Source organism: Spermophilus citellus (assembly GCF_964194105.1).
Source record: "Spermophilus citellus genome assembly, chromosome: 13".
Classification (NCBI taxonomy): domain Eukaryota; kingdom Metazoa; phylum Chordata; class Mammalia; order Rodentia; family Sciuridae; genus Spermophilus; species Spermophilus citellus.
This window is the reverse complement of record NC_138193.1, coordinates 53,829,055-53,850,448: the sequence shown is the minus strand read 5'-3', so window position 1 is coordinate 53,850,448 and position 21,394 is coordinate 53,829,055. Positions and strand designations below refer to the sequence as shown.

Sequence of the window (21,394 nt, the reverse complement as noted above, 5' to 3'; positions counted from 1 at the left end):
TAAGAAGAGAGAAAGGATCCTCAGTGCCTCTCATATATGAAAGAGGCTGATGACAGGATGTCCAAGAAACCATCACCAGCAAATTATGGGTCAAAGAATTATGACCAAAGTTCACAAGAAAGAAATTTTACGGTCAGCTTTGTTTTCCACCTCTCTACTCTGTCCTTCTAATACTCACAGTCCATTTTTCAAAGAACCAGGCCACAGAAAAGAAGAAAGTAATATTCATGAGTATAAGGATGCAGAATCAATGTGGTGGGGAAGGAGAGAAGAAGAGAGCTACAACTCCAACCTGCCAAGCTCAGGTCAAAGAAAGTAGGATTCAAGGAGAAACTAAAGAGAACCTTGGACCACATTATTATGTACAGGGTGCACTCTAGGAAATTCACATACTCTTCAGTTATGAAAGACCTCTTTAGGTTGGTGTTGTGGCTCAGTGGTAGAACATTCAGCTAGGATGTGTGAGGCACTGGGTTTGATCCTCAGAACCACATAAAATAATAAAATAAAGGTATTACATCTATCTACATCTAAAAAAGGGAGCTTTTAAACCCTTTCTTTCATCCTTGAAGTTACAGTAAGTTCACTAATCAGATCAACTTCTATGGTTCCAGAACAAGTATAATTGCTCAACTTAGATGTCTCTTTCTTCCATTCCCAGTGAATTTAATTTTACATGCAATATATAATTAAGCACATACTATTACCTACTATAATGTGAAATATAATATATAATGTATAAACAATTTTTCTTCATGAATATTAAGAAGGAACACTGAAATGATCTCCGAAACACAAGATCCTGGGGAACACGGGCATGTCACTCTTATCAGGGTTTCACCTCCCCAGAGCTGGGCCATTTAAGTGCTATTATAACCATCCTGTCACTTTCTCCACCCAATCAACTCTCTTGTCATTTTCCCCACCCAATCCCACCTTCTCCTTGGGAGTCTGACCACCCTATTGGCTACTTCATACCTTTAAACGGCCAGTTTTGTGACATCATTCTCCCACCAAACATACTGCCACCTGCTAGAATCTTAGGCTTGCGATGCAGTTGTAAACAAATTTGGATCATCGCAAGTGACCAGTGACCAGTAACCAGTCATCAGAGTGGCCACTGGCCAGTAAACAGTGACCAGTGAACTCCATACTGGGAAACATGCATTCACTAGCCTCAGCTGCCCACACATCCTCTGGGGTGGTCTCCTCATCCTTTGTATCTACAATTGATGTGACCTCTTCTCTGACCATGTCAGGTAAGGAAAGAAACTTTTCAAAGTTTTTCATTAGACTTTTCCCTGTCTAAATTTACTAATGGAGTCAGAAGAGCTAAGAATAATAGGGGAATGGATGGAACTAGAAATCTGGACACCTAATTTCACTTTTGACTTTGACATGTACTAGGTGTGGAACTGGGGACCATCTTGTACTCTCTCACAAAATCTGTTTCCTCATCTGCTACAGGAGGATAACACACTGCCCATGCTCTGGTACCTTTCTTTTCTAATACTGAGTCTTGAGGGGCATGTTTTTAGAGAGGAAAATCAGATTTTGGGGGTGTGTTTGTTTCAACTGAAAAAGAGAAAACCTAGGCGGGGTAGAATTCAAGAAGTTTGCTCTGTAACAGTCTCCCTCCACCAAGATTTCCACTTCAGTATTTCAAATTTTGAATGTGCTATTCAAAAAAGGGACATTCACATATTTGGGAGTTTCCTGTTTAAACAAGGTGAAAAGAGAAATAGGGAGAGGGGAGCAGGAGGACAGGGCTTGTAAGAAGGCAGATGTTCTCAGGAAGCAAGTTTGTGACTGTTAGGGACCAGGCAACAGGAACTCAGTAGAGGAAGAAAATATAAAAGGGAGAAGAAAATGTCAGAATAAAAGAGATGAAGAGCATGATGTTTTCAAGAAAAAGGAGGTTGGTTGGGATGGATGTGAAAGAGAAGCAAATATTTTAAATCAACTCAGTATAGGGTGAAGTCTTGAATGAGGCTGTTTTAGAGAATGTTGAGGTTCATGGACTAGCAAGGAAACTAAGGTTAGAATTAGGGTACCACTGGGGAAAGCAGTTTATGTGAAAAGTCACATTTGGATGTTTAGTGTTTTTTGGGTGGACTCTTTGAACACAGATGACTTTGACTCTTTAAACATGAACATTTAGAAATGACTCTTCCTCCAAACATGCTGAGGAAAGTGGTTCTAGACAGAGCTGGGGATACAGCATTTCCATGTCCTGTTTTGTTCTAATTTTTAAACTACAGGGGTTTCTAAAAAATGTTTTGTCCAAACCTGCATCAGAAGGACACATTCCTTAGTGTGATATAAGCTGTCAAGGCAGAGCTGTTTTTTCATCTTTACAAGCGTTTTCTTTCTAAAACAGACTATATACAAATAGTCACTGGTGATTTCTAAATCTAAGAACCAAAAGAAAGAACTATGTAAGAATAAAAATTCAAGCTCACACCTCTAATTCCAAGTTTATTTAAATAATTATGTGAAGACTTTTTGTTTTGTTAACATTTCAAATAATTGTTTGGGCCTGGGGTGTGGGGTAGCTCAAACATTTTTGTTTTAATATAAAAGGGAGAAGAAAATGTCAGAATAAAAATAAAAAATTGTTTTAATTTTGTTATTATATTATACTGGTGATGGTTTTCTCAGACTACAGGGACAAGATTTTCCTTGAAAGATGATTATAAACTAGTATTCCATAATTTTGTTAAAGCATTTTTTCTGCTTTTTTTTATAACTGAAATGATTATCAGAGAAAGTGTTTATATTAATTGAAATATCTACCTAGTGGGATTAATGTCTTTTATTTGGTGTAGGTAATCATTAATCATTTCTTGCGTCCTTCCTTCTGTCCTCCTTCCCTTCTTCTTTCCCTCACTCCCTCCGTTTCTCTCTCTTTCCCTCCTTGCCTTGCTCCTTGTTACTTCCTTCCTTCCTTTCATTCATTCTTTCTTTTTTCCTTTCTTCTCTTCTTTCCAGTTCTGAGGATTGAACACAGGGTTTCATACATGGTAGGCAAGCATGCTACCACAAGCTATATCTCCAGTACAGTTTATTTGGTTTCTCAGATAGGATCTTGCTGAATTGCCCAGAGTGAATTTGAATTCCTGGTTTCCTGCAATCCCACTGCCTCAGGCTCCTGAGTGCTGGAACCAGAGGTCCACCACACCATGCCCAGATTCATAGTGGGTTTTGGCTTTGGTTTTCGCTTTTCCATGTGGCTACCCATCTGTAAACTTTACTTAAATTTGAGGCATATTACACACATTTTTAGTATAGTTTCTCTGTGTATAGTACTGCTTGAGAATGCATTCAAACTTACCTTCAATTATGGGCTATGTTTTGATTAACAGTATTCACTAAAATCAAAGGGAAACACTCGCTTTCATAATACTGTATGCATGATAACAGAACTCATTTCTTAGCAAATTTGATATACATTCAAATTCATTGTTCATTACAATCTAGTCATTCCTTTTAGTTCTGTGCTGTTTTTTATTTTTGCTTCTATCGTTCCAGGTCACACTGTATCTCCCTCCATATGAAACTTTTTTGTAATATTTATTTATTATTTGTAGTTCAACACAATACCTTAATGTTATTTAGTTTTACATGGTGCTGAGGAAGGAACCCAGGGCCTCACATGGACTAGGCAAGCGCTCTAACGTTGAGCCACAACCCCAGCCCCCATGAATCTTATGTAATATGTCACTTTTATTCATGGATGAATTATCACTGTTGGTATTATTATAACCACAATAAAGATGAGTAACCTGAAGCTCAGAAAGTTTAAAATCCTTTCAAGAAGTATTTCTTGAGAAACGTACTTTCAGGTAGTCATTTTCATATAGGATTAGCAGATTGGCTTCAAGAAGGTAAAGAATGACGATTAAATTATCATTTCCTGGTAAAACTGAACTCTAGGAAATATCATGTGACCTGGACAAGCAAAAGGAGATACTAAAGATCACTGTGGTGCCATCAGTACGATTTTCTATGAACAGGGAAAAACAAACTTTTGTTTCTCCAGACTTCTGGTCTTTTGAACAAGAGTCCTGGCCAGGGAGTAGGTTTCCATAACCTGTTGCTGATTTTGAACAAGTCAATCTCACCTCCCTGACCCTTGGTGTACTCATTTGCTAACTGGTAATGTTGGGGTTTTCTATGAGTTCAAAAATGCTTCAGTTCTAGGGTAAATTCATGAGTCAATACTAGTGTAGTCTCAAAGGAAGGGTAGGACAGGTAGAAGGATGCTTGTAGGAAACAATGTGTTAAGCAGACCACTTGGAATTTTTGTACCCAACTTGAGAAAAAAGGCAGGTAATCAGAAGAGTACTTGCAGCCATCCTAAATGGAGTGATTTGGGGTCTCTCAATGATTATTGGTATCAGGGCCCTCCTGATAACTACAACATTAAGATGATATTGTTCCTCGAATATCATAAGAATCTGCCTGTCTCATCAATATTTTCACCACCCTCTTCTTCCTACAGAAAATTTCCAAAATTCTTCTTTACACGGAACTGCACATTCTCTGCAGCTCTCTCTTCCTGTGGTGACCAATGCAGCTTCCCTGACAGGAAGTGTCTGCAACTTCTCCAGAGCCTCTGCTCCAGCTGCCACTTCAGCATGGTTACTGCCCTCAACCTGTGGCACCTCCTTCCAGCCACTCATGGGCAGTGCCTACCTTTATCAACATGCTAGCACAGCCATGGTGTCTGGGGTTACTGGCCAGAACCAGATGCCCATGGCACCTGCCCCCTATCCAAGTTTTTCTGAGTGGTATATCCCAGGAAGTGCTGAAAAGAGCTCATCTCCACTCAGGGACTTTAATCTGACTGTCACTGACCAGAACACAGCAGATTCTTCCCTATCTATGACATCCCAGTATGACAAAACTTCCGAAGCCAATGTCATGATCCCTGGGTATCCACTACTATCTGGTAGGCTCGTCCAGGTGACACTATCTCAGATTCCAAATCAAGGACATTGCCTCTCACTACCCCACCAAGAAGGAAGCCAGGTCTACTACTGTGATCATAACTCTCTGGGGACTCTGCTCTCTGGAGAACATTGGCCCTGCCTGCAATCCTATGGCTCTGTGCCATATGCAGGAAGTAGTGCCGCTGCCCCTCAACCAGAAATGGTGACAGTGCTGAAGGAAGTTCAGCCCACAAATGTCCTACCATCAGTCCCTACACCTGTGACCTACTACTCTGTGTCCACTCCAAGTAGAGAAGGAACAAATTTTCAAGGTGAGTACAAACAGCAAGAAGGGGAAGGGGTGAGTAGTAGGGCCCCTGTGCACACAGCCAAGCACTCTAACAGCAGAGCTCAGGAAGCTGCATCCAGCAGGAACAGCAAGGCTAAGGGCCATGGGCAGGAAAAGACCAAGAGAACCAGAGAAAACAACCCCAAGAAAGCCGAGGAGAGGAAGCAGCCAGGCAATAAAGTCAAGGCAGAAGAGAAGCCAACTGTGCCCAAACTGAAGCGGAAGAGGAACCAACCTGAGCTTTGCCAAGAGACTTTTAAAAAGCCTCGAAGCTGTCTTGGCATGCACATGCTGGAGTCAGTGCAGGTTTTCCACGCACTGGGGAAGAAGAATGATAAGAAAACTGGGCTCTCTTCCTCGGGGGCCCTGGGAAACTCAGGCAGTACCCAAGACCCCCATCCATGCCCAGCTATGAAACCATGGCAGGTGGTTAAGGGTCCTGAGAAATCACAAGTCAAAGCCCAGAACCCAGATATCAGTGCTGAAAGGGAGGGTCCTGCTCCATCCATTTATGAGCCTCCACCACCTGGGAAGGTTAAATTGGTACCTTTGCCTTTTCTGACCCTGGAGAAACCTCCAACTCGACCAGTAATCAATCGGAGACCACAGTCCCTGGCCTCAAGGAGACCCCCTAGGGCTTACCCTGCCCAGCCTGGCCCTGCTAGCTCAGCTCAACCCATGGCAGTCAACCAATCCCAACCAGCTACTGCCAACCCATCTTGGATGCGTCCTGCCAAGCCAGCTCACCCCGTTTTGACCCATGCCATTCAGTCAGGTGTGACCACTTCTACCCAGGCTACTGTCCCTCGGTATGCTGCTTCTGGGCCTGCACCCTACAAAACATCATCTTGCACATCTCTCCAGCGGCACCCTATTTCCACTATTTTGACCAAGCCCCAGTCACAACCGCCCAAGCCTCAAAACCAATATCTACTTCAAGACTTTGCCTTACAACCAATTCCATGGAGGAAACCCAATGTTCCTGGGCAAGTACTATCAACTCCCATCACCAAACAGCAGAGGCCAGAGCGGGAAGCCATGAAGAAGAAGGCTCAACAAGAGCGTGAGAATGCTGCCAAGTACACTGCTTTGGGGAGAGTGCAGTGTTTCACTGAGAGGGAAAGAGAGATGGAGATTTCTCGCTACTATGGCTACATAATGTAAGAGCTGCTGAGATCAGTGGTGCCACTTAGGGAACAAATCGTTTTCCACATGTATATAGATAGAGAGATACACATTTATTTATTCTCAGATGCTTTCAAAGTTTAATAAAAATGTAATATAATTCCCTAACACATAATAAAGAGACCTTCTGGTACCACTGAGAATTGATAGAAAATAAAGAGGCCTTTGGGTACTACATGGGTACCAAATAGTGTTGCACATATATACATAGATAGATGGATACAAAATTATTCATTTAGACACAGTTCAAAATGTAATATAGTTGAATACAGAAATGCTATAAGATTGATATGTAAATAATAGAGAGGCTTTATGGTATCATTTGAATACCAAATAGGTTTCTACATATATAGAGTTACATAGATACAAAGTTATACACTGATACATTTTGAAGTGTTAAGATAGTTGAATAAAGATATGTAATAGAATAGTTTGAGAGATAAGTAATAAAGAGACTTTTTGATATGCTTGGGGATTACATAGTTTTCTACACATATGTAGATATAAATTTTTATAATATGTAGATATGTAGGCACAAATTTATTCATTCTAATACATTTAATACAATTTAATAAAATTGAATGAAGTACTTTAATAGAATTAGTTAATTGATAAAATAGTGTCCATGTGTTACCACTTGGCTATAAACATTTTTCCTCATAGAGGTATAAATATGTACTCATTTCAATATACTTTTAAGACAATAATGTCGAATAAAGACATGTAGTGGAATTGATTAATAGATAATAAACAGGACTTTTGCGTTAGAATGGCTGTTATGTGTGGTTTTGTTTGGTAGAGGTGGGGATCACAGCCTGCATGAGAAGAAAGTTGGCCAGGAGAACAGGGGTAAAGGCTAGGAATGGGGAAAAGAGGAAGGCATATGATACAGCACTAGGAAGGCAAAAAGAAGAGAGATGTATGGGCTTACTGGAAGAATCAGGAATTGGAAAAATGGCAGACCAATAACACAATGTTTGAAACTTGGGTTAAAATGATAAAATGTGAATCATGTTGAAAATGGTAGGAGATGGGTTCAGGCAGACCAGAAGAAATGCAAAAATCTCTCAAAAAACTCTCATGCAGAAAGGCATAGGTCTATTGACCTACCTGAAGGCATTTTACAAAATAAGATTCAGGACACATCTCCACCATGTTTGGGTCCCTGAAGATCCTAGCTGGGAAAGGTGGATACAAAACACGGGGACTCTACCAGGGGAGCCCCAAGGGTTCACAGTTATCCTGAGGAAAGCTGATAACCTGGGACTTGGCCTAGTGCACTGCAGCAGCATGAGGCCCACCCAGAACATGGCCTGGAATAAATCACCATTGACTCAACACTCATGCACCAGGGCAGCAGAGAGGCAGTACTTGAATTAACCTTCACACACAAGGCCAGTATCACTCTGACACTTTACTAATGATCTACTGCTCTAGGATCAAATTGTATGCAGAGAAGCAAAGCCTCAATCTGAGGCCTGTGTCCTGGAGTCCTCAGTGTTGGTAAGCCAACCTGGCCTGTGCCACAGGCAGCCAACCTGGCTTTCAGAGCACCGCCTAGAGAGGTGGGGTAGAGGGTAGAGGAGAGAGATCACAACTGAAAGGGGGATACATACTGAACTGAGAGTCCTGCCAAGCTCTCCTCCATTGATTCTGGCGCGTGCTGCCTTCAGGGACTATTGCCATCAACGGAAGCTCAGGAGAAAATAAATCAGTTCTTGGCGTCCATCTCAGCCCAATGCAAGCAGAGTGCGCATGCGCAGGGAGCAGCCTGCCAATAGCTGCAGGACCCAGAAGCCCAAGGGTTGGCTGAGGTGTGCAGGCTCTGTGCGAGGTGACAATCCTGGGGCACAGCTGACTCGAGAGAGGGTGAGGTATCCAGCGGGAGGATAGGAAAGAAAAGGAGTGGGGCAAGAAGATGATGGAGGCAGCACACCATGACCATCGAAAGATTAGTACTTTTATATTTTAAATTATTTCTTAAAATAAAATGCACATAAAATTCATCATTAACAACGTTCATTTTAGGGGCATTAAGTACTTTCACGAGGTTTGTAACCATCTCCACTCTCTAATTCATAACATTTTGATAATCCCCAAAAGAAAACTTTGTCCCTGTTAGAGGTTATTCCCATTTTCAACACCCCCTGGCCCCAGCAACCATTAATCCCTCTGGTTTTGCCCTTTCTGGACATTGCATATGAAAGGAATCATACAATATGTGACCTCTTATATTGGGCTTCTTTCGCTTGGAAGACTGTTTTCAAGGATCATCCATGTTGTAAACTGTGAGTCCTTCCTCCCCAGTTAAGACTGCCTATTATCATATTGTATGGATATACTACATTTGTTTATCCATACATCCCTGGTGGGCATTGCATTATCTTTACTTGTAATTTACATTGATTGAGAATTTTTGGCTCAAAGTTATTCTGCCCTCCCGCCCCCCATGACATTTCATAAATAATGTCAATAATTTTCTCAAGGGTAAGAACTACCATTTAACTGCACATGTGGGATTTGAACTCTGGCATTCAAAATTTGAAAGTAATATATTCACATGATAGAACAGTTACAAAGATGCAAAAAGAGTACTCAATGGAAATCCACCCATTTGCTCCAATTATCTAGCCACCATCTTCACCACTCTTCCCAAAGGAGACATCACCTTTTTCCAATTTTTGGAGCCATCCAGAGATATTATTTAACCCCAAAATGTATATATCACAATTACTTGAATAATTTGTCCTACTGATTTGAAATGTCATCTTTATGACATGTTAATTTCCTATGTGTATTTATTTGCATTCTTGTTTCTGGAATTTGCTTGGATTTCTTGCTTTTCATATTTACTAGGTCTCTGGGATACTTTTAATTATCTGATTTTTTAAAAAAAATTCTTTTCTTTTTAGACATTATCTATTATGTTCATTCACTGTGTTCCCTTTTAGTTCAGTCTTCAATTGTTTTCTACCATATCATCTAATTTCCATTTATGTTGTTGTTTTTTTCTGTTGTGGAACATAAAGTTCAAGTGGATAACTCCATAGCATTAAGTAGATGCACAATGTTGTTCAAGGATTATCCACTATCCAAATCCAAAACTTTAAACCATCTCAAAAAGAAAGCTGTATCCATGATATAATTCCCCATTCCCCTCTCATGGCATACTGTCTCTTAGCTAGTTTTGAGAGTGGGCTACCCTCTGATATGCTCGGTGGGTTCTTTTCTGACTTGTTTTCGTTGTCTGAGAGGATGCTATTCTCCTTTTTGTTAGAATTACTTTATATGGCATTTGGTTTCCTTTTTTTCTTGCTATGCATTTTATGCAAAATTCATTTTCCTTGTAAAAGTACGGTTGAGGATAGTTTCTTATGTGATGGAACAGCAACTTCCACCTCTCCTTCCTCCACCTCTTTTTCTCCCCTCTACTTCTGCCCTCCCCATTCTCCCTCTGCTCTCCTTCTCCTCCTCCTTGAAGTATTAAAAACTGGTGGCTTGGTTTCTAAGTTTTATAGTTGTTACTCACATGGAGGTTTATCTTTGGTTATTGTTCCTCCCAGAAATTTCCTAACACAATGTAAATTCTATGTAAATAGCTGTTGCACCATATTGATTATACATCCTATAGAACCTATCGTAGGAGATCTACTGCACTCACTTTGGGGTTGGCCAGAACCCCTTTCAGTTTCATCTGCTCTTCTCCTGCTGGCCCAGAGTGCTTTGCAGGAATGCCTGCTGGAGCTTTGAAAGCCTCCTGTCTCCCATTTCCTCTGGTGCAAGTGCTGCTGCCAGGCAGGTCTGGTGCCTCCTGCTGGTGGTTTGCCCTCTCCTCTTGTTCTGAGGTTCCTAGAGAAAACTGTGTTCTCTATTTTTGTGGTAAATGCTACTCCAGGGTTTGGCATTCTTTCATCTATTTCCATGGCCTCTAGGCCAAATGTGTCTCTTTTTCATTTATTTGTTTTGGGAGACTCCAAACTGCACTGCTGCTTGCATCTTTCTGACATCTCGATGGATAACAATTATTTTTAATTGAGGAAATTGCAGGTTTCAGTTCCTTAAGCAGAGCTCTGTTTTCCCCAAACTAGTTAAGACTCTAGGGCACACTTTGAGTCCCCTTTAACTACCATGGTACCTGGTGTCTTTGCATAATGTTTTGAATGAGAAGTTACAACAACAATCTCAGGGTTCATGGGGGAGGGACATCTGGCCACAGGAAAAGGGAGTAGTCTGCGGGACAGGTGGAGAATGGGGACATGGCCTCTACTCCGATGTGTGTTTTTCTTTTCTTTGTATCTACTTTCTAAACATGTATGAAAAGGAATCTCCAATTTGTTCTCCTTCAACTGGTGGAGTGAAATCAGGGAAGGTGATCTGATCTGTGCAAAATTTCCTTTAATTAATGTCATCTTTCCAGTTGCCCAAACCACAATCCTTTGACATCCTATGACTCCTTTCTCTCTCTCTCAATCGCACACTTGGAATTTTAGTATATTTCATCTGCCCTCTCTTCACATCGCATCTAGAACCTATCCACTTCTAACTCCATTCCTCCATTTCTGCTCTAGCATAATCCCTAACCATTTACTACCTTTCTCTACCCACGATAGGGGACACACACATTTTCTATAAAAAGACAGATATGTAGTAAATACATAACTGTCTGTGAGCAAGATTGTCTCTGTCTCCACAGCTCCACTCTGCACTTGTAGCATGGACATGGCCATGGAAAACAGGAGAACACATGGACATTAGCTCTGTTTTAATAATACTTTATTCACAAAAACAGGCTGTACTGCATCACAGACTCTGGCTCTGCCTGATCTACTGCTATGCTCCCCAGACCTCCTGAGCCAACTTGTGTTCCAAGCCTAAAAAACTCTTCTCACATCCTTCAAGCCTCTTCTCAAATTGTACCTTTCCAAGAGTGTTTGTCGGACTACAGTCTTTGAAACTGCAATCACCTCTCAGGGTTTCTCCCTTCCTTCCATCTGATTCCTTTCAACAGGGACCACTTCTCCTATAGTGTTGTGAACCTTTCAATACACTATATAATTTACTTCTTTGTTGTTTTTATGATTTAGACTTTTCATCACTCCCTTTCCAGTCAATTCCTGAAATGTAAGACCCTTGAGGACACAAAATTTTCTCATCTGTGCTGTTCACTTCCATGTGTCCCATGTCTTAAACAGTGTATTGAACATAAGAGGTAATCAATACATGTTTGTTGAATGGCATATACCCAAAGGGCTTAAAACCATCATACTATACTAATGTTGTCACATCCATATTTTATAACAGCTCAATTCACAAAATCTAAGCTATGGAACCAACCTCGGAGCCCTTCAACAGATGAATGGATAAAGAAAATATTGTATCTATATATAATGGACTATTACTCCATCATAGAAAAGAATGAAATTATGGCATTTGTCAGTAAATGTATGGAACTAGAGAGGCTGTCATACTCAGAGAAATAAGCCAATCCCCCCAAAAAGCCAAAGGTTGAATCCTCTCTCTGAAATGCAGATGCTAACCCAGAATGTTGGGGGTCGGGAGAGGGAAGAATAGAAGTTCATTAGTTTAGAGAAAGAGGAATGAAGTGATGGAAGAAGTTGGGAATAGGAAAGGCAGTAGAATGAACCAGAAGTAAATTTTCTGTGTTCATGTTAGAATACATGATCAATGTAACTGAACCTCACATACAATCACAAGAATAGGAAGTTAGGGATACGTGGATTGGGCAGCTTAGCACTGGGAACAAGAGCTAAAGCTGAGAGACTGAAAAAAAATACAGACCACCAGGGCACTGCTTATTTCTCCAGTTCTGAACTGCTGTTGTACCATCTAGCCTTGAACTTTCATGCTTTACCTCTGACTGCCTAGTGGAAAAGACTTGGTCCCAGAAACAATGGTTTGTTTCTCTTTTTTATGTAAATTTTAATTATTTGTATATGACTCCAGAATGCATTACAATTCTTACTGCATATATAGAGCACAATTTTTCATATCTCTGGTTACATATATAGTATATTCATAGCAATTCATGTCTTCATACATGTACTTTGGATATTAATAATCACCACATTCCACCATCATTAATTACCTCATGTCCCCTCCCTTTCCCTCCAACACCACTACCCTATCTAGTTTGTCTATGCCTCCCATGTTCCCATTTCTATCCCACTATGAATCAGCCTCCTTATATCAAAGAAAACATTTGGCATTTTTTCCTGCAAGGGGGGGGGAATTAGATAAATTCACATAGCATTATCTTCTCTAACTCCATCCATTTACCTGCAAATGCCATGATTTTATTCTCTTTTATTGCTGAGTAATAATCCATTGTGTATATATGCCACCTTTTTTATCCATTTAATTATTAAAGGGCATCTATGTTGGCTCCATAGTTTAGCTGTTGTGATTTTGCTGCTATAAACATTGATGTGGCTGTGTCCCTGTAGTATGCTGTTTTTAAGTCCTTTGGGTATAGACCGAGGAGAGGGACAGCTGGGTCATATGGTGGTTCCATTCCTATTTTTCCAAGAAATCTGCATACTGCTTTCCATATTGGCTGCACAAATTTGCAGTCCCACCAGCAATGTATGAGTGTAACTTTTTACCCATATCCTAACCAACACTTGTTGTTCTTTGTATGCATAATAGTTGCCATTCTGACTGGAGTGAGATGAAATATTAGAGTGGTTTAATTTGCATTTCTCTAATTGGTATCATAGATTCACGACCATAATAGCTAATGAAAGTATCTAGCCTTGAGGCTTTATGCTTCTACCTCGGACTGACTTGTAAAGAAGACTTGGTCAAGACATAATGGTTGGTTTCTCTTTGTATATCTTGGTTATCACCAAAATTGGCTGTACCATCCATGGAATTGTTTTGGGCACAGTGAGACAACATTGATCTCAGCAATATGTGAACAACTGGGAATATGTATTGAATATCCACTGGGGTCACAAAACAATGTCAGCACTGAGAAAGGAGGTGTAAGCAAGTCAGAAAATCTCCTCTTTCTGGACATCATATTCTAATGGGCAATGAAAGACAATAAACCAACCAAACCATGTCAGAGAGAGGTAACGACTATCAAGAAAACTGAAACAAGACCAACTGATACAGGGTAACTGGGAAGCACCTTAGACAGGGAAGTCCTCTCTGAGGAGGTGATATGAATGATAAGATGGAACCAGCCAAGTGAAGATCACTACAAAAGCACCTCATGAGAGTAATCAGCTGGACTAAGGTCTGGAGTACAACTGCAGATGTTCTGATAGTGTGGCTGGAGAGTAGCAAGAAGAAGGAAAAATTGTAAGGAAGCCTGAGAACAGGAGAGGCAAACAGCATTTGCCTGATTATAAATGAATGTTGGATCTGAATATTTTAGAATGTACAAATTATTTTGCTATCAAAAATTATCTTTCCACATGCTATAAAGTTTAACCTTGAATGTCCCTAAAGGCACACATGTTCAAGACTTAGTCTTTACCATGGCACTATAGGGAAAATGTGGAACATTTAAGAGGTGGGGCATAAATCAGGCACAATGTTTTATGTCCATAATCCCTGCTACCTGGGAGGCTGAGGCAGAATGATCTCAAGTTCCAGGCCCCCGAGCACTAGAGCGAGATTCTATCTCAAAATAAAATTTTCAAAGAGCTGGTAATGATCCAGGGTTCAATCCCCAGTACTGGGAAATAAAGGGGGTGCCTAGTAGGATAACTTCTGGTCATTGAGTGCATGGGCTTGAAATGGACAATGGGGCCCAACTCCCCCACTTATCTCACTTTCTCTCTCTCATTCATCCAGGTCATGAGGTAAGCAGCTTGTTTGACCATACACACCCTTCCTTCATGGGCTGCTTTGCCATCTGACTAAGGACTGAAACCTCCAAAGCTATGAAACAAAATAAACCTTTTCTCTTTATAACGTGATTATCTCAGGTGTTCCTTACAGTAACAGAAAGCTAACAATACTCCACATTCCTCCTGGTCTTACTCCTACTGCTTTTGAAGGACATGGAAATGACAAACCTCCAAAACAGTGTGGCCTTTGAAGAAGATTGGGGGAAGAAGGCACCACATTAATAACAATGATCTTTCCCAATACATCCTTTCCCAGTGAGAAGACAATCCCTGGTCAGGAAGCAAACATTACCCAATGAAAAGACACACCCTGGAAAAGGGAAAGCATTGATCCTTTCCCAGTATATCCTTTCTCAGTGGCAGTACAATAGACCCTCTATTATTGTGCTGTAAAAACACTGCTTAGTAAAAAAAAAAACACATTTATTTTTGCAACCTTATTCCTGAATGCCCACATCTTGTTAAAGTCTTCAAAGGCTAAGTCACCTCCCAGGGTATAATCCAGACTGCTCCTGTAATGGGTGGCCATTTTCTTTTGTTTTCTTTTTTTTTTAATTAGTTGCTCAGCTCATGACAATAGAATGATCTTGACATATCATACATTTGATTCAAATGGGGTATGAATTCTCATTTTTCCACGTGTACAGATTGCAGGATCACATTGGTTATACAGCCACATTAGACAGCAAATGCAAACAATGAAAGATCACTTCGACAATGAATTACATAAACAAATCCAAGAAGCAAAAGAACAACTCTACAGGGAGATAGAGGTTATATAAAAAAAATCAATCAGAAATCCTAGAAATGGGTGGACATTTTTAACCAGAAAGTCTGCCCATGTGATACCTGACTCCACAGCTGAATAAAGGCTTTGCTGCATTCATGAGGTCTGCACACATTTCCTTATACCCTTAACCTACAGTCGCTGTGGATACCCTTGATTTCCCAGAGAATTTATGGAATGATCTGGTTTGCAGATACTCACTGTATGTTCTTAGTCTCATATTACATACCAGTGTTATAGAAGTAAGGTATCTGAGATATGCAATTGAGCTAAAAAGGAAAAAAAATCTTAAAAAAGTTTACATAGTCCAAGTCATATCTTTACACTGCCAAACATTCCACAATTCCTTCTCAGCTAAACATTACCCGCACACAGGCATCAGAAAATTATATTCCATAATTAGCATTGGAAGAGATGGGGAGAATAGTTCTATAACTGCAATATGTATTTTTATATATGAGCAATTTTTTCTTTATATGCGCTTGTCTTCCTGTGGGTTCTTTTTTTTTTTTTTTTAAAAAAAAAAAAAAAAAGCTTTCACCATTTCTATTAAATCCTAGTCTAATTTAACAATTTCTGATTTTCCAGACATCATCCCATGGTAAACATGTTTACTAAGAGAAAACTAATCAGACATCTAATCATTATTTTCTGTACACTAAGCAGTAAGATAACTACACAGAACTCTATGAGGTAATGACATACCTTGCTTGAAGTTTTCACACAAGCCACATTACCAAACTGTATCTGATCTAATAATTACTACAGATTTAGTGACTGTAGTTCCTTTATTTTAATTATGAGTACTTTATTGAACTAACATTTTGACAAGTTTCACAAACTTTTCAAATTAGTATAATATATTCAATGAAAAAAGTGAAATAAAAATAAAGAGATTGTTATTAAGTGAAAATGAATTTAAAAAAAGTGACTGGGACAAATTTTATCATTTGGCTGAAAGAGATTATGGATTTCACAAATCTAATGTTAAAAAACTCAATGCAATGCAAATCTTTTTCATGTAAACACTGAGTTGAAACTAATAGATGTATAAAACTGTTAATTTTGGCCTTAAAGAGTATCTAGTCTTTTGATCAAAAAAGGCCACAGCAGTTAAGATTGTAATTACTTGATTTTGTTGGGCACAATGCAATCCTCCTTAATAAATTTGACAATTTTTAAAAAATATTTATTTTTTAGGTATAGATGGACACAACACAATGCCTTTAATTTTATTTGGTGCTGAGGATCGAACCCGGGTCCTGCCCATGCAAGCCGAGTGCTCTATTGCTGAGCCACAATCCCAGCCCCAGAACATTTTTGATAATGCACATTTTAAAAAGTATTCATCTTACAAATTGCTCTGCAATCCATATATACAATAGCTTGGAAAACAATGTTTAGGAAACAAAAGTCAATGTAAAAAGACAGATTAAAACAACCAGAACACTACAGGATTTATATGGCTCAGATTTTAGAGTTTTCTTCCTGTACCATCAATGTCAGAAATCTGTTCCTTCAGCTGGTTCTACTTCTCAGGATTTAAAGAAATACCTTTTTCCTGGTTTCATTTCACCTTCTGGATCCATCCAATATTCTCTAATATCAATTAGAACTTTCCCTTTAAAATCCCAAACACTGAGGTACCTTATTTTCCCAGTCTGAAACATATTATCATTTCTGCTGCTGCTGCTGCTCTGCTTACAAGATGACAGAGCTCTCGAAGTTTCAACAGTCTTTTGCTTCTTTACAGGTTATTCTGGAGCAACTTGCTTTTTCCTCTTTAACTTTTTCTCAACCTCACTGTCAGAAACACTTCCCAATGAGCTTGAAGAAACAAGTAACTTTGATTTAGGCATTGCTCCACTTCTGCATTCGACAGTCATCTGTTCGCTGGCTCACAACTGACAGAGCTTCCTGTGGGTTCTTGTCATTGTGGGTCACACACTGTCTACTCACTCTCTCTAAAGAAGTCCACAAATAGATCAGTCTAGGTGCTCTCAAAACCTTACCACTGGGCTGGAGTTAGGGTTCAATGGTAGAGCACTTGACTACCATGTGTGAAGTACTGAGTTCACTTCTTAGCATGAAATGTAAATAAATAAATTAAATTAAGGTCCAACAACAACTAAGAAATTTTTTTATAAAAATTACTACAATGGTGAGCTGATAAACCCAGCCTAATTCCACCTTAGGATGGGGAGCCATCTCGTCCCAAAGTCATGAATAGTTAATTTCTGTGATTTCTAAACTTGTTTGGAATCCCTGCCTGAGCCTTGAACTCACCCATGCCTGGTTCCCTCTGACCAGATAAATACCCTCAATGAAACCTTGGTGGCACCTTTTAAATTCTGATGTTGGGATCTATATTTATTCTCTAAATTTGAAGTGTTAAGCCATATAGATCATTAACCTATTATCTGCCTTTCTATTATGCTTGTCAAACTCCTTTTATCTGTATGTTCTCAGGACACCCCTCGCCCCTTGGCAACTGTTTGTGATATAAAACTGTGGTCCTAGAGAGATGGGGGTTCTGATATCTAGAGCAGATTTTGGGACAGACAGTCCTGGCCAGCTCCTGTGTACACAAATATAGGCTTGCTTTAATTTGATTCAAAATTGAAGTCAGTGGTCTTTGCTTTGCATTATGGTTTAACAGTATATTTCTATATACTTAAACATTTGTGTTTTCATGAAATGTTAAAAGATGTGATTCTATATACAATGATTTATAGAAGATTTCTACATACAAAGGCCCAAAAGTTTCAACTTTTCCAATTAAGAGTAATCTATATAAAATAAAGTATTTCTTTTTTTATTAAAATAAAATAACTTGTCTAAATTCAGAAATTTAAAAGGATTATACAACTATGGTTAAGCAACAACTGTTATTTTGAAATATTTTAATATGTTGTTTCCTTAAGACCTGAACTTATTAATAAAAAAGGCAATGTAATTATGGTACCCTTACTATTATTTGTGTATTAAGTATGTTCATGTCTTCCAGGTATATAAGTCTTTAAGGTAAAAGCTTAAAGAGTACATTATATCAAACTGGTGTTCTCCAAATTAAAGTTGTATGGTAATTTTGTGTTTCTAAGGATAAAAAACTTTATTGGAGATTTACTTACATCATTTAATGTTCTATAACTGGACCTGTTACCAATAAGATATAAAGTTTTATGTTACTTTTTCACTAGGGTACAATTTAAATGTATTTTTTAGTTAATGTGAGTCTATTCTAAAGGATAATATTGTAAAACACAACCATTTTGCTACTTTTCCACAAAAGTTTAAAAGCTCTCAGCCTTTCCGTAATTCATGTTTTAAATGTAATATCATGGGACTGGTGTTGTGGCATGGTGGTAGAGCACTTGCCTGGCATGTATCAGGCCATGGGTTCAATCCTCAGCACCACATACAAAATAATAAATAAAGTGAAAAATCCATTGGCCACTAAAAATATTTTTCTAAAATGTAATATCATATTGTGTTAGCTAATATTTATGTGACCTCGAGCAACAATATATGTAAGCTTTGTAAAATGATATTTAAGAAACAAAGGTCAGCTTTAGAACTAGACCACTTTGCTTAAGGTTTATAAAGATTTATAAAGAGCCCTGCTTTACCTGAGATAAGGCTCTCCCTCCCATCTTACTACATGTCAAAATGACTCCATAACAGGCCAGACACCAGCTCATTTCAAGTTGTGTTCAAAAGATTCACATTCTTGTTGTTAAGATTACTAGGATCTCAAACAGGGGTTATAATATATAAATCAGTTAAAATTCAAGGTAGCTATTACACGAACTAAATTCGTTTATACTCTTGTTAATTTTATTTTTATTTTCCTTATAAGCTGTCTAAATTTTGCCTGTTCATGTTTAACAGAGGTATTGCTTCAAGAACACACAACCTGGGTTAATTTATAATAATAAGCCATCACCTAAAGGACAGATAAGAGTACAGATGCTAAATAATAAAAAGGGGTAAATGACCATAAGGTTATAGATATTAAAATTAAAGCCCAGTATTCTTAATTTAAGACTGGTGAGACTGACTTGCTAGATGTTTTAGACCAAGACTTAAAAGTCAAAGTTAAATTAAAAGGACCCACAACCCATATTTGGCTCTTGCTCTCAGCGTCAGTCTAAACCCAGGGAAGAGGGAACTTCTCTAAGAGCTTTGCAACTCTGCGCCACATAACCTCACCATCAGGGAGATAATGAGACCACTAAAGAACAGAATGCCAATTGACATACCTGTGATGAAGAGGAAGGTTATTGGAGAAGGGAGACATCCCTAATGCTTCCAAGGGAAGCCACATGGACAGCAAGACCTGGACCATCCTAGCACAAATGGCACTAGCACAACTTAGAAATTGATCTCAAGTTCCCCACAAAGAGACTGCCTGCCATGGAAACTCAGCTGACTCTTAACAATAGCTAGACACAACAGTAAGTTTGATTTGCTTCATCTTAAACACTTAACAAAAACAGTTCAAACCAAAACATAGTCATTCCTGGGCATTTAAAAGATAAATAATAATACTTAAATATAACTTAAGATAGACACTTATGTTAGCCCTCCAAACTTAGAAGGATTCTTAGAAAGGAATGCCTGATAACTATCAAAACAAACTATCAAGAGGAATTGCCAGAGTCAGAAATTTTTAGTTAATTTAAGGCCAACAGATATTCCTAACTTACACAGGTAGGCTTGAATATATGCTAGTATGATTATCCAGCCCAGTAACAGAAATAAGTAACAGAAATAAAGGTTGTCAACTAGACACGAAGGTCGTACCAGTAAAAATTTTACAAGATCAGATGACACTGAGTAGCTTAACTACATCTCCTAGGGATGAACATCTGCAACATTAAAAGTTAAATGTTGTGTTTACGTTCCTGATAACTCTAAAGATGTTGAAGATTTGCATTCCAATATAAAGGCCTTGACTAGTCTGGCCTTATAATGTGGGCAGCTTCTCAGTCTTCACACTTCCTGGTGAGAAAATATTAACTTCTGCTGTCTTCATGATATTCATTGACATGTTCCAGAGACTGCAATATTTGTTCAGTACTCACGTTTTTTTGTTTCTCCTTCATAGTAGCACCCATCCCCAGAGGACATTACAACCTGTTCTTCCCCAACCAGACTTCAATCTGACCTGAACTCCAAAGCTGTTTGTCCCATCCCCTATCGCTCCCTCTTAGCTCTAAAGGAGCCAGAACAGTCGTCGCTCCTTTTTCTTACAACAATGAAGCCAGAAATAGATAGACAGTCAATATAGTTAGGGAAATCGAGTGAGGTCAGACCAGGGAGGCCAGTTTTGGGTAAATCTGGAAAGTTTGGGACTGTCACCTGAGAGATTAAAATTCCTTCACAGCTCTTCCTTTCCCCTATCAAAGATTTGAAAAAGACACATAAGAGAAGGGGGGAATGATGAACTCAGCCTAATTCCATCTTATGTTTGGGAGCCATCTAGTCACAAAGTCATGAAAAGTTATTTTCTGTTTTATTATAAATTACTGCGATTTCTAAACTTGTTTGGAATTTCTGCCCATGTCTTGATCTCACCCAAGCCTGGCTTTGCCTGACCGGATAACAACTCTTTATAAAACCTTAGTGGCTCCTCATAAATCATGGCTCCCCCCAGTCAGATAACAACCCTCTATGAAACCTCAGTGGCACCGCATAAATTCTGAGGTGGGGATTCGAATTTATTCCCTACCTTGAAATGTTAAGCCATGTACATCATTAATATACTGTCTGCCTTTGTATTATGTTTGTCAAAATTCTGTTATCTGTAAGTTCTCAAGACACCCTCATTTGCAAATTTATGCTGAAACTGTGTTCTAGAGAGAAGGGGTACTGATCTCTAGTCTGGAGTTTTGGGACACACAGTCCTGGACAACTCCTGTGTACACAAATATAAGTTTACTTTAATTTGATTCAAAATTGGAGTCGGTGGTCTTTTCTTTCCATTGTGGTTTAACAGGGCATGGGGGCCCTAGTGTGTAATCTCAGCAGCTTGGGAGTCTGAGGCAGAAGGATAACGAGTTCAAAGCAAACGTCAGCAACGGCAAGGTATTAAGCCACTCATGACACCCTGTTTCTAAATAAAATATAAAATAAAACTGGGGATGTGGCCCAGTCATGGAGTTCATCCCTGGTACCCTCCCCCCCAAAAAAAAAAGCTTACCACCAAGGAAAATGATTAAATCCATAGTTTTACTCCCCAAAACCAGCTGAGTCA

The 21,394-nt window shown here is 39.1% G+C and overlaps 1 protein-coding gene and 1 pseudogene across 2 annotated transcripts in view; one reads left to right on the top strand and one right to left on the bottom strand.

Annotated features, from left to right (window-relative positions):
- Window positions 1-1,162: 1,162 nt before the first annotated feature.
- The window catches only part of LOC308632777 (uncharacterized protein C2orf78-like), a gene marked incomplete at both ends in the record, with an annotated part of 53,347 nt that continues 33,115 nt past the window's right edge, over window positions 1,163-21,394 (top strand). Inside the window, 2 exon segments of the mRNA XM_081265143.1 lie at window positions 1,163-1,259; window positions 4,505-6,443. Of these exon segments, the coding sequence (XP_081121269.1) occupies window positions 1,163-1,259; window positions 4,505-6,443 (2,036 nt within the window).
- On the bottom strand, window positions 16,610-18,027 carry LOC308632633 (activated RNA polymerase II transcriptional coactivator p15-like; annotated as a pseudogene). Its single transcript has one exon. The product of its transcript is annotated as an activated RNA polymerase II transcriptional coactivator p15-like (transcript).